At 42.7% G+C, this 14,808-nt stretch overlaps 1 protein-coding gene across 2 annotated transcripts in view; it reads left to right on the forward strand.

Moving 5' to 3' along the window:
- Window positions 1-14,808, forward strand: part of dscaml1 (Down syndrome cell adhesion molecule like 1) — a 673,508-nt gene that overhangs the window by 605,324 nt on the left and 53,376 nt on the right. For both annotated transcript variants that reach the window (XM_073030068.1, XM_073030069.1), the window contains 2 exons: window positions 6,239-6,427; window positions 9,567-9,854. In XM_073030068.1, coding sequence (XP_072886169.1) covers window positions 6,239-6,427; window positions 9,567-9,854 — 477 coding nt within the window. The remainder of the gene's footprint in view (window positions 1-6,238; window positions 6,428-9,566; window positions 9,855-14,808) is intronic.

A 14,808-nucleotide genomic window follows, 5' to 3' on the forward strand; every position in this document is an offset into this window, starting at 1 on the left:
CCACTACTGGTATCAGGCTCACTGGTCTATCATTTCCAGGCTTATTCTTAGAGCCTTTCATAAACAACAGAACAACATTACCTATCCTCCAATCCTCCAGCACCTCACCTGTGACTAAGGTGTAAATATCTCTACTAGGGCCACTGCAATTTCTGGAGTAACCTCCCCCAGGGTTTGAGGGAACACCTAGTCAGGTCCTGGGGATTTGTCCACCCTAATTTGCTTCAAGACAGCAAACACCTCCTCCTCTGTAATCGGCGCAGGGTCCATGACCTCTATAGATTCTGTGTCTGTCTCTCAAATAAATACAGATTTATGATCTGCCCCATCTCTTTCGGCTCCACGCATACATTACCATTCTGATCTTTATGGCATTTGGTGCATGGGATATCCCCTTTCAAATGCTAATTTGGGTATTCTCCACTTCACTTCCCTGAGCAGGAGGCAAAGGTTGGGTTTCCTGCGGCTGAAGATCTAGTCCGACGCTGCAAGGAAAAATGGACTTGGGCAAGGGAGATTTTGTTAACTTGTACCTGGAAGGCTGAAATAAAGGCCAACGGCAAGAGAGGACAGGGGCCAGTTTTGAGCCTGGGCAGCAAGTCTGGCTGTTGACTCAGGATTTGCCTCTCCAAGTGATGTCCAGGAAATTGTGATATTGTCTAACGTTTGTTTTGTATGCAGTTCTTAATCCAGTCTTGGTCCTAGCCTCGGATACTCCAGCATTTGGGTTCAAACCATCCTCATCAAGGACTCCCATCACAATTACATTCAATCCACCAGACCTGGGGTCCCCAGATCCCTTGGTTAACAGTAGTGGTCCATGCACAAAGAAGATTGGGAACCCTTGCATTAGACAAACTTGAGGCTTCCTTTATGCCAGCTTATAGAGTTATAGAGCACTTCAGGACAGAAAGAGGCCCTCCAGCCCATCTAGTCCATGCCAAGCTATTATACTGCTTAGTCCCATCGACCTGCACCTAGACCATAGCCCTCCATCCCCCTCCCATCCATGTACCTATCCAAACTTATCTGAACTGTTGAAATCAAACCCACACCCACCACTTGCACTGGCAGTTCTTTCCACACTCTCACCACTCTCTGAGTGAAGAAGTTTCTCTCATGTTCTCCTTAAATCTTTCAACCTTCACCTTTGACCTATGATCTCTGGTTCTAGTTTCACCCAATCTCAGTGAGAAAAAGCCTGCTTGCATTTACCCTATCTATACTCATGATAATGTTGTATACCTCTGTCAAATCTCTCCTCATTTTTCCACGTTCCAGGAAATAAAGTTCTAACCTGTCCAACGTTTCTCTATCATTCAGGTATATCTCAACAAAGGAGTTCTCTTCTGTTTAAAGTGGTTTGTATTTGTTAGGAGCTTCAGCTCATTTTCCAAAATGAATTGCTAAAAGAAGTAATAAATGGCCAGAAAATGATTCTGAAGTGTATGTAATATGTAATATATCTAACAGCTTGCAAATAGAATACAGCGACGATTGTAACAGAGCCAATATATCATCAGGATCTCTGAAATGAAGGGGTTTTGGGGTAAGGTTGGTTAAGAAATGAATGATTGCCAAATGTCTAAATGACTTTAAACACCCAAGGCAATTTGTTGAATAATATATAATATATCAGAATCAGAATCAGGTTTATTATCACAAGCATGTGACATGAAATTTGTAAACTTAGCAGCAGCAGGTCAATGCAATACATGATATAGAAGAAATAATTAATTAAATAAAATGAAACATCATAATAATAATAAATTAATAAGTAAACCGATTATATATATTGAATAGATTATTTTTAAAAAGTGAGGTAGTGTCCAAAGCTTCAAAGTCCATTTCGGAATCAGATGGCAAAGGGGAAGAAGCTGTTCCTGAATCGCTGAGTGTGTGCCTTCAGGCTTCTGTACCTCCTACCTGATGGTAACAGTGAGAAAAGGACATGCCCTGTGTGCTGGAGGTCCTTAATAATGGACACTGCCTTTTTGAGACGCCTCTCCTTGAAGATGTCCTGGGTACTTTGTAGGCTAATGCCCAAGATGGAGCTGACTAGATTTACAACCCTCTGCAGCTTCTTTCGGTCCTGTGCAGTAGCCCCCCCATACCAGACAGTGATGCAGTCTGTCAGAATGCTCTCCACAGTACAACTATTGAAGTTTTTGAGTGTATTTGTTGACATGCCAAGTCTCTTCAAACTCCTAATAAAGAATAGCCGCTGTCTTGCCTTCTTTATAACTACATCAATATGTTGGGACCAGATTAGATCCTCAGAGATCATGACACCCAGGAACTTGAAGCTGCTCACTCTCTCCAATTCTGATCCCACTATGAGGATTGGTAAGTGTTCCTTCGTCTTACCCTTTGTGAAGTTCACAATCAGCTCTTTCATCTTACTGACGTTGAGTGCCAGGTTGTTGCTGCGGCACCATTCCACCAGTTGGCATATCTCACTCCTGTACACCCTCTCGTCACCACCTGAGATTCTACCAACAATGGTTGTATTATCAGCAACTTTAGAGATGGTATTTGAGCTATGCCTAGCCACACAGTCATGTCTATACAGAGAGTAGAGCAGTGGGCTAAGCACACACCCCTGAGGTGCGCCAGTGTTGATCGTCAGCGAGGAGGAGATGTTATCGCCAATCTGCACAGTTTGTGGTCTTCCAGTTAGGAGGTCGAGGACCCAATTGCAGAAGGAGGTACAGAGGCCCAGGTTCTGTAACTTCTCAATCAGGATTGTGAGAATGATGTAAGTGTTTGTGTTGTCCAGGTGGTCTAAAGCCGTGTGAAGAGCCACTGAGATTGTGTCTGCTATTGACCTATTGTGACGATAGGCAAATTGCAGTGGGTCCAGGTCCTTGCTGAGGCAGGAGTTCAGTCTAGTCATGACCAACCTTTCAAAGCATTTCATCACTGTCGATGTGAGTGCCACCGGGCGACAGTCATTAAGGCAGCCCACATTCTTCTTCTTAGGCACTGGTATAATTGTTGCCTTTTTGAAGCAAGTGGGAACTTCCGCCCGTAGCAGTGAGAGGTTGAATATGTCCTTGAATACTCCTGCTAGTTGGTTGGCACAGGTTTTCAGAGCCTTACCATGTACTTCATCAGGACCTTCCACCTTGCGAGGGTTCACTCTCTTTAAAGACAGTCTAACATCGGCCTCTGAGACGGAGATCACAGGGTCATCAGGTGCAGCAGGGATCTTCACAGCTGTAGTTGTGTTCTCCCTTTCAAAACGGGCAGAGAAGGCGTTGAGTTCATCTGGTAGTGAAACATCGCTGCCATTCATACTATTGGGTTTCGCTTTGTAGGAAGTAATGTCCTGCAGACCCTGCCAGAGTTGCCGTGCATCCGATGTCGCCTCCAACCTCGTTCTAAATTGTCTCTTCGCCCTTGGAATAGCCCTCATACCTACAAATCACACCCACTTTTCTGGTAAAGAAGTAATATGCACCCATTTCAAAAAATCTAGCCAAGTCTCGGTAGTATAACTTGTTCAAATTTCTTATTTTAACTTTTAGATGACTATGTGTGTTCCTAGAAAACTGTCCAAATCTTGATTTTCCATCATCCACACATGCATCAAGAAACCCCAGTTGAAAAGAAATTAAATTTTCTTTTTATGTATTTATTTTTTATTCACATAAAAGGGAAGGCAAATACAGAGACATCACACATAGTCTTTTTCCAAGGAAGGGGTACTAGAAACAAGAGATCATGGATTTAAGATTAGAGGCAATGGAGTTAAAAGGGATGTCACAGGCAGCTTCTTCAGCATGGACATGTTGGGCCAAAGGGCCTTTTTCTGTGGTGTATGACTCTGACCAGGTCTCTGTAAGTTCCAGTTTTGTTCCATATCTCAAATTTGTTATTTAGTTCATTTGTACCGAGATACAGTGAAAAGCATTATTTTGTCAAAAGATGTCAACAAAATAGAGAGAGTACAGAGGAGATTTACTAGAATGTTACCTGGGTTTCAGCACCTAAGTTACAGAGAAAGGTTGAACAAATTAGGTCTTTATTCTTTGGAGCATAGAAGGTTGAGGGGGGACTTGATGGAGGTATTTAAAATTATGAGGGGGATAGATAGAGTTGACGTGGATAGGCTTTTTCCATTGAGAGTAGGGGAGATTCAAACAAGAGGACATGAATTGAGAGTTAGGGGGCAAAAGTTTAGGGGTAACACGAGGGGGAACTTCTTTACTCTGTTACGCCTTTGCCCCCTCCTTTTTGAGAATCGCAAGATCGCTATTAATTCAGGTCAGGAGGCCCAGGAAATGAGAGAGAGACGTTTGGAATGTTTGGCCCTTCGGCGATACAAAGCCACAGAACAGGTCATTGTCTTTTGGAGATGGAATTGTGTATTGAATACTGTACGATTCATCGAAGCCCCCCCCAGGCAATGAACCGAGGAGGGTTGGTGGAGGGATTGCATCATCTCAACCTGATTGACATCTGAGACCCTGCGAGTCAGGATAAAAGAGGATCTGTGGGAACAGCCCCTCAGACGCACCAGAAGAAATGCTAGAACTCCTGTAACAGCGTAATAGCGAAAGCCGGTGGAAAAGCCCACGTGCGTCCTTTTCCATTTGCCTCGGAATTGGTGGGGCCTTTACCACGGAAGCCCGGCTTTAGCTAACCACAAAGGGGAAATCAGTCCCCAACGTCTCTCGAAGGATTGACATCATAAAAGGAATGGGCAAGTTAAACCTCCGTCTTTCTCTCCAACAAAAAGCTGCAGCTTGAATGAACTAAAGTGACTTTTATATTTCCATCGGACAATACATTATCCCCTAGACAACGATAGAGCTATTTCTTATTGATTATTATTATACCCGCGCTTTTAGATTTAGTATTGACGATGTATATTATATATATGTTTGCATTGATATTTTTGTGTATTTTTATCAATAAATACCGTTAAAAATAGTACCATCAGACTTCAATGGACCTCTCTATCTTTGCTGGTAAGTGACCCAGTTACGGGGTACGTAACAACTCAGAGAGTGGTAGCTGTGTGGAACGAGCTTCCAGTAGAAGTGGTAGCGGCAGGTTCGATATTGTCATTTAGAGTAAAATTGGATAGGTATATGGACAGGAAAGGAATGGAGGGTTATGGGCTGAGTGCAGGCCAGTGGGACTAGCTGAGAGTAAGCGTTTGGCACAGACTAGAAGGGCCAAGATGGCCTGTTTCCGTGCTGTAATTGTTATATGATTATATGGTTTGCTTTCCATCCAGACAGATTATTCCATACACATGTACACTGAGGTAATACCGAAGGAAGACCAGTAACAGAATGCAGAACATAGTGTTATTATGGGTAATGATTTGGGAATTCTGTAATGATGAATTTCCATCACCCAAACGACCTGCAATATTTTTAGTCCCTTCTGTGTCAGATATTGCGTCATCTATTTGAATCTACTATATTGGAAACAAAGGACAACACAAGCTATTTATTTTATTTATCTGTTTAGAGGTACAGTGTGGAACAGGGCCTTCTGGCCCAATAACCTGTGCTGCCTAGCAACCCACCTATTTAACCCTAGCCTAATCACAGGTCAATTTACAATGACCAGTTTACCTGCTAACCAGTACATCTTTGGACTGTGGGAGAAAACCAGAGCACCCTGAGGAAACACACGCATTTCACAGGGAGGAAATACAAACTCCTTACATACGGCATTGGAATTCATCTCTGAACTCCAGAACCCTAAGCTATAATAACATGCCACTAATTGCTTCACTAACATGGCGCCCCGTGTGTAGTGCTATTGTCCAAAGTAGAATCAGCCATAGTCACCAATACAAGCAGATAAAACAATACAGCCAAGCCAACACTATGGGCTGAAGGACCTGTTCCTGCCCTGTACTGTTCTATGAACCAATTAAATTAGTAATCAAATGGCAAACTAAATTAATCCCCTCTCCCTACACAATGTCCATATCCTTCCATTTCCCTCACGTTCACATGCCTCTTGTGTGACCTTATCCTGCCCCTGTTTCTTACACATTTGCCCACAACACATGCAGTGATTATTTTTTAAGTAACCTTTCTGTGCATATGAAATATCAGGCCTTCATGAGAAAAAAGACCTGACAATGAAAAGGTTAATTTTGTAAAACTAAGCGAGATCTTGCTGGCCTGCAGGGTGATTGACATTTGGAGGTTCAGCTGGTGATTCTATTTGCAGCACTAATGAGACATCAATCCTGCTTCTCTGACAGGCTTCGTGCTGCAGTACTCAGTTGATAACAGCGAGGAATGGAAGGATGTCTTCATCAACCCCAGCGAGCGCTCCTTCAAACTGGACAACCTCAAATGTGGCACATGGTACAAGGTAAAACTGGCAGCCAAGAACAGCGTCGGAGCTGGGCGTATTAGTGAGATTATTGAAGCCAAGACCCATGGAAGGGGTGAGTCATAGAGGTCCTGCCTCCTTCTGGACATTAAAGCTGCAAGTGGAACTAATTAATGTGTCTGAGTCAATATGAATACATTCCTGCCTCTGCACTGTGTGTGTGTGGGAAAGATGTTCGAGATCCTGAAACAAGTGAATTGCAGCAAATTTGTGTTTACCAATTCAATCTTGTAATTCCTGTCAATTCCAAAGATCCTAGAACACAACTACAGCATTTACAAGAAGCCTTTAGGATGTAAATCATTGGGCTCACTGGTTTCAAATGTTAAGGTTTACTTTACTAATTTATAAATGTGAGGTACCATGGTAGTGTAGTGGTTCATGCAACACTAGTACAGCTTGGGGCGTTGGAGTTTGGAATTCAATTCTAGCCTCCTCTGTACATTCCTTCCCATGTACACTGGGTTTCCTCCAGGTGCTCCAGTTTCCTACCAGTTAGTAGGTTAATTGCTCATTGTAAATTGTCCTGTGATTAGGCTAGTGCTAAATAGTTGCTGAGCGGCATAGCTTGAACGACCAGAAGGGCCTGTTCTGCACTGTATCTCTAAATAATAAATAATAAACCAATAATCAGGAGATGTGAGTTCAATTCCCCAAATTCAAATCTGAAATTTAAAAAGCTATGGTGTTATGGTAATAATGAGCCCACAACCTTTCTATAAATGTCTTTAGGGAGAAACCTGGCATTGTATTATAAACTATAGAACAGTACAGCCCTTCGGCCTATGATGTTGTGCCGACCTCTTAACCTACTGAAAGATCAATCTAACCCTTACCTCCCACGTAGCCCTCCATTTTTCTATCATCCATGTGCCTATCTGAGAGTTTATTAAATGCCCCTAATATGTCTGCTTCTACTTCTACCCGTGGTAGTGTGTTCCACACACTCACCACTCTCTGTTTAAAACAAACTTGCCTTTGACATCTCCCCCGATACTTTCCTCCAATCACCTTGAAATTATGCCCCCTCATATTAGCCACTTCTTCCCTGGGAAAAAGTCTCTGGCTGTCCAGATGATCTAATCCTCTTATCACCTTGTGCATTTCTATCAAGTCACCTCTCATCCTCCTTTGTTCCAAAGAGAAAAGTCCTAGCTTGCTGTTGCTTGGGCTAGTTTTATAACTGACTCTGGACCCATAGAAATGTTGTCTTAACTGTTCACTGAGTCAGTATGGACTAGACAGGGTGAGTGGCCTTCTTCTACACCAGAGGTTCACAACCTTTTTTATGCCATGGACCAATACCATTAAGCAAGTGGCCCATGAATCCCTGTTCTACACTGTAACCACTCTTTGATTCTGTCAAATGCCCCAGCAAGGTAGTCAGTTCAGGGACAGACTCAAACATTTAATGTAAATAGATAAAAATCTCTATGCTCTGGATTTAAAGTGAAACATAGCTACACTGAGCTGAATTATGCTGCTCGTCAAATAAGAAGACTTTTACCAGCTGGAAGAATTTTGAAATTTTATAGGTTGGAAGGCCATTCTGCCCAATGTGTCTATGCCATCTCTTTAAACTAAGCAAATCACTTTCCCACCCCACTTCATATTCTTGTTGCTCAACAAGTATCACCCTTCCAAACATTTCCCAATGTCCATTTGGAAGTTACAATTAAGTCTGTTTCCATAATTCTTTTAAGCTTGTATTCCAGATCATAGCATTTCTCTTAAATTTATACCCTCTTGACATCACCCATGCACCAATAATAAAACCCTGGGAAGATCATTTCTGAAGTTGTTCTCTTTCCTATGAAACCCCTTCTAGTTTTAAACACCTCCAGGCAATTTCCCTTTCACCTTCCTTTCTGTCCAGAGCCAACCACACAATTTCCTACCTCTCTTCCTAACTGTGGTACCTCAATTATTCTGATAAGCCTTCCCTTCCTCCTACATCTTAACAGCACTTCTCAGAATCTAGTGCCCAGAATTGGACATAATAATAAATCACAAAGACCAGAAAAGCTGCACCTGTTCGAAATCCAAAGCAAACGCACAAAATGCTGGAGGAACTCAGTAGCTCAGGCAGGGCATAATAGTATGTTTGAGACCTGAGTGGTGTTCTGCAAGCACAATAACAGTACTTACATGCCTCTGCACTGTGTTCTAATGTTCTTAACAACTGAATTTAAGCAAGTTTGTTTTTACAAACTCAAAATTGTAATTCCTGTCAGTTCCAAAGAGCCTGAAAAATGAGTTCAGCATTTATGATGAGTTTTCAGCAATGAACTCTTGAGTATCCGTAATTTGATTTTACACTCTAAGGGTCCAGGCTTTAGGCTTTAAATGCCACTAGAGTTTCAAAGGTCAAAGTTTAAAGGAGCGTGTGGGCCTAAACTGTTTGGAGCTTAAGGACTCCTTAATGATTAAATTAATACATCAGGTTCAGATTTATTTGTATACAGTGAAATGTGCTGGTTGCGTTAACAACCATTATATCTAAGGATGTGCTGGGGGCAGCCCACAAGTGTAGCCACACGTTCCGGTGCCAACATAGCATGCTCACAATGCATGGCAGAGCATAACAAGCAAGAACATACTTGGCAACAAAGCAACAACAACGAAACAACTCCCATTCCTCCCTCTCTCCATACCCACCCATTGATGCACCATCAATAACTCTCGGAGACGTGAGGCGAGAGATAGGCTTTTATTAGCTGGAAGAAAGCACTGTCAGCAGCAAGAGCCCACCACACAACATCCTGGAGACTGAGGGAGGAGCAGTGCCTCCAATCGCCTTTATACAGGGGTCTGTGGGAGGAGCCACAGGAGCAGTCAGCAGGGGGGCATGTCCAGACAGGTATATGTAGTTCACCACACCCACCCAGGCACAAACACCGTCGTCTAAGCTCAGGACAGGCCTCCAGCCACCAGCGGACTCATGGTTTCTTAGACACTGGGCCCCCAACTACCCCAGCGAACTTGTAGAGATTCAAAGGCCTTTTTGGTGAATTCTTTGATTTTGAAATTAATGTTTTGCCTTTAAGAATTAGAGAAGGATTTGGAGCCTAAAATGTGATAAGTTGAACATTATCCTTTCATGTGACAATAGTTTATTCATAAAGCATTCATGTAAAAGCTTTGAAAATGAAAGTGCGTCTTATTTCACTCTTTATCTTTGCTTTATGCCCTAGAACCTGCTTTCAACAAAGATACCCATCTCTTTACCCACATTAATTCTAGCCATGCTAGGCTTAACCTCCAGGGGTGGAACAATGGTGGCTGCCCCATAAGGGCCATCATCATGGACTACCGTCCCAAAGGCACCTGGCCTTGGCTTACCTTGAGAACCAACCTATCCAATGAGATCTTCCTGCAGGACCTGCGAGAGGCTACTTGGTATGAGTTGAAGATGCGAGCCTGTAACAGTGCTGGTTGTGGTAATGAAAGCACACAGTTCGCCACCCTGGATTATGATGGAAGTAAGTCCCGACAAGGATTGGCAATTAACTTTTACTGTACTCATTTTTCTACTGTTTTCTTCGTATTGTTATTCCTTTAGGCTAATCTTTAGAAAACAGGACATCTGATGAGAGGTAAACTCACTCATTGTTCAAGATTCAATATTCTAGTTTATTTACCGCGTGTACATCAAAACACACAGTGAAATGTGTTGTTTGTGTTAACAACTACCAACACAACCTAAGGATGTGCTGGGGCAGACAGCAAGTAATGCCGCACATTCCAGCACCAACATAACATGCCAACAATCCTCGACAGAACAACACAGAACACAACAAGTAACAAAACAACAGCAGCAAATACAAGCTCTATTACTTCATCAGTACTTCAACCAACAGAAACTGCTTGTCCTTCCGTGTTTCCCTTCCCTAGCATCTCCCCTTGCCCCGCTTCTTCTACGTTAACTGCTGAGCCTTGATACGTTGACACTATTAAGGCCATTCAGCCCAAATGTTTCATGTTGCATAGCCAAGGTGCACATAAAGTAGAAATGCTGGAAGCACTCAAACAAGATAATCCTGTTTGTTAATCCCAGTATGATATAAATTTAAATAAAAACAGAAAATGCCAGAAATAGTCAGTAGGTCAGACAGCATCTGTGGATGGAGAAACAGAGATAATATTTCAGGTCAATGCTTCTGTTTTCCTCTCCACAGATGCTGCCTGACCTTCTGAGTGGTGCTGACAATTTCCATCTTTATTTCAGATTTCCAGGATCTGCAGTTGATTTTTAATTTTTATTTTAACATCCTCGTTGCCTTTTCTCTGATGGACAATGCATGTTCTACCACTAGAACCCAGAAGACCTGCTAGTATCACATTGCCCATTCAATAAACATGGCTGTAGAAGGAAGTTAATAAGTGTAGGAATGAAAAGTTCATTTCAACTCTGTCATGTTTAGCCCACAGCCCTTCATTGTCCAGTGTGGATGTCCATCCAGATGGTTGGTTAATAAAGGTTGCAGGAATTTTAAGAAGTAACAGAACATTGGGAGCATAGTGGTTAAATTATCAGACTAGTAATTCAGAAACTTGTCAACCAGAGACCTGAATTTAAATCCCACTGGAGTATTGGGAAAATTTAAATTCAGTTAATTAAATAATCTGGAATTCAGAAGCTGATATTAGCAATGGTGATAATGAGACTGCCAGATTCTTGTAACAGCCTCCACTTCTGTCTCATTGTCCATTGACTTACTATCAACCCACTCATGAACTTGGGTAAGTGTTACCAGGAGTGTTGGCCAAGATGACAAATGGTGTCAGTGCCAGGATTCAGTAATGTGGGTAGATTTGAGATCAGACCTGTTGTTTAGAGTGTTCCTACATTCCAGTGAACAGCAAAGATGCAGTTTTCTGATGTCGCTCGGGAAAGGAAACTTGCCCAACCTAATCAGCCTGGCCTATGTGTAAATTCACAGACATTGCCGAGTGTTCACTGCCTGTGGAAAGGGCTGGTGAACCTTTCAGTTGTGGACTGCATGGCATTTCAAGCCAAAAGGTAAAATGCGTACCGATCCCTTGAATGGACGAGGGAAGCGGAGACACCTGAAAGAGAAAGTCTGTGCATTAATAAGGAGTCAGTGGATCAAAGAATGTAGGAGCCAGATTGGGAAGAGATCACCAGGCAGAGACTTATGTGGGCCATAAACAACAAAGATGACCTATTAGGTCAATTGCCCTGTTTCTGGGTAAGAATTCCATAGAAATGGGAATATCAAAAAAAAAAGATGCTGGAAGTCAGGAATAAAAATAGAAAATGCTGGGAAAACTCAGCAGGTCAGGCAGGATAGAGAAATGTTTCAGTTCAAAGACTTCATAAGAACCTGGTTTTTGGCCTGAAATCATAAACACACAAGAGATTCTGCAAATGCTGTAAATCAGATGAGCACCACACTAAATCTTGAAGGAACTCAGCAAGTCAGGCAGCATCTGTGGAGGGGAATAAACAGTCAATATTTCAGGCCGAGACTGACCTGCTGAGTTTTTCTATCATTTTTTTGCCAAGTAAACATGAACTGAGCTGATTGGTCAAACACACACCATCACAATTCATTGTTGCCTCAGTAAACTTACCAAACTCAACTGGCTGAAGCCAAAAGTGGCATCACCTCGGCCCAATTCATTTTTTTTTAACAGTGAGAGTTTTCTGCCTGTCCAATCCAGTGAGTTCTCTGAACTTCTCCGAACTTGGCATCTTGTTCCTTCCCCCACTAAGCACATGTGAACGATTTGATCATTGGCTGATGATTGGTTTGATGTTTCAATGAACATGTGATAAATAAATGAATCTGAATCTGAATAATCGGAATGGAGGGATACATACCATGTGCAGGCAGACACACGGTTTAAATTGACAGCAGGGACAGCAGAGACACCATGGGCTGAAGGACCTGAGTCTGTGCTGTACTCTAATGTATATGTTCTGTGTAAGAAGGCATTGTTCTGTGAATGCTTGAAACACATAATAATGACATTAGTTGTTGCTCGATAGGTAGGAGTCTTGCTTACTTTAGTGACTCTAGAAACAGGTTGATCCGTCATTGCAGTACCAAGAGGGTGTCATGTAGTCAGTGAGTGATAGAATTATAGAGAGTCAGCACAGAAACAGGCTCTTCAGCCCACTGAGTCCATGCTGAACATCAAGCATCTACTTCTAACTAATACCCGCCCTAAATCTCCCCATATTCCCATCAACTCTCACCAAATCCTACCCCTCAGCTACATATACTAGGGACAATTTAAAGTGATCAATTAACCAACCAACCTGCACGCTTCTGGGATGTGAGAGGAAACACATATAGTCATACGGGGAGCGTGCAGACTCCACACAGACTGCACCAGGAGTCAGAATTGAACCAGGGTCACTGGATCTAAGAGGCAGTAGCTTTAGTGGCTGTGTCACTGAAATGTCCTCCTCAGGGCCACACTGTTTCCAGATATTACTGTTAAATGAAGCCTTTAACTGGAGGCCTCTCTGCTTTCTCAGCTGGGTGTAAAAAATCCTCCTGTTTCTTTTAATGTGGATAGGAGTTGTGATGTTATGTCCAAGTTGCACAATACATAGGTGAGGCTGAATTTGAAGTATTGTGTGCATTTCTGATCACCTGGCTACAGGGAAGATACCAATAAGATTGAAAGAGTGCAGAGAAAATTTACAAGGATTTTGCTGGGCCTTGAGGTACTGAGTTATATGAAAAGGTTGAATAGGTTAGGACTTTATTCCCTGGAGCGTAGAAGATTGAGGAGAGATTTGATAGAGGTGTACAAAATTATGAGGGGTATAGATAGGGTGAATGCTGGTAGCCTTTTTCTACTGAGGTTGGGTGAAAATAGTACTAGAGGTCATGGGATTAGAGTGGAAGGTGAAATATTTAAAGGAAGTCTGAGGGAAAACATCTTCACTCAGAGAGGAATACGAGTGTGAAATGAGTTGCCAGCAGAAGTGATAGAGACAGGTTCAATGGTAATATTTCAGAAAAGTTTGGACAGGTACATGGATAAGAGAGAAGTATGGAGGGCTATCCCAGGTATAGGTAGATGGGACAAGGCAGATGATCAGGCCGGCACAGACTAGATGAGCCAAAGGGCCTGTTTCTGAGCTGTGGTATTCTATGACTCTAAGATCAGTGGGATTAAGTGCAATGCCATGACAATGGATATGAAACACACATTGACCAGGGGTGCAGAGCAGGCAATGAGCTCCGCAATCTCTGCCTGACCCATCCAGACCCTGTAAAGGTTACTTTGAGGTAGTGGGTAATTTATCCCCAAGTCTTGAACAACAAATGTTGACTGGCCCCTGGGGTTGAACCTGGAGGCTGCGGAGGATTTCTAGGATAAAGAGGTGAGTCTGTTCTCTGAGCTGACATTCCGGTTGAGAGTAACCTTTACCTGACGGGCACAATTAATGCACAGATCTGGCAGAGTTGGCAGGAGGTAGAGAGGGGGAAGAAAATAGCAGGCTTACACACTAATAGGACTTGAAGTCTCTCCAGCTGACTGGATGCTTTCCTCTGTGTTTTAATTCACTCATCAGCAGCACCAAACCTGCCAGCCCATCTGTTGGTGCTTGTAGAGCCTCAGGATGTGCTGACTGATATTCTCTCTTTTCCCCAGTGCTAAACCTTCCCCAGTCAAGGTCTTTAGGTTTGCAAATAACCCATCACTCCAGTTGAAAGAAGTTCTTTACCCAGAGAGGGTGGAACTCATTGACACTAGGAGTAAAGGCAAAAAGAAAGCAGGATTACTATGAAAGCAAGAATAAAATAGAATGCGTTGATCTGGGTGGTATCCTTAATATAGAACATAAAACACTGTTAGCACACAACAGGCCCTTCAGCCAATGATGTTGTATCCTACTCCAAGATCAATCTAACTCTTCCCTATTACATAGCCCTCCGTCTCTTAAGTGTCCATAATGCACTGTATCAGCCTCCACCACTACCCCTAATGCAAGTAACAACAACACAACAGTCACAAGAACCATTTTTAATTGTTATATATGGATAAAAGACACTTAATGTTCACTTTTCTTTCTCCCTCACCTGGTATTACTTATCACCAGCTGGCTTGTACATCTCCTTGACCCCCACCACCTGCACCTTCTTGTTCTGGCTTCTTCCCCCTTCCTTTCCAGTCTTGATGAAGGGTCTCAGCCCAAAACATCAACTGCTTATTCCCCTCCATAGGTGCTACCTGACCTAGTGAGTTCCTCCAGCATTTTGTGTGTGTTATTCAAGGTTTGCAGAATCTCTTGTTTTGTAACATTAAATCTGCCTTTTCTCCACGAACACTAGCACATTAGTGAATGGTGGTGCAGACTAGATGGGCCTTCTGCTCCTATGGCTTATGGTCTAACCAGTGCCTGCAGTGGGCTGAGTGTAAGTAGTACACGTAAATATCCACCGTCAC

This window comes from Hemitrygon akajei, chromosome 26, assembly GCF_048418815.1.
Source record: "Hemitrygon akajei chromosome 26, sHemAka1.3, whole genome shotgun sequence".
Taxonomy (NCBI): domain Eukaryota; kingdom Metazoa; phylum Chordata; class Chondrichthyes; order Myliobatiformes; family Dasyatidae; genus Hemitrygon; species Hemitrygon akajei.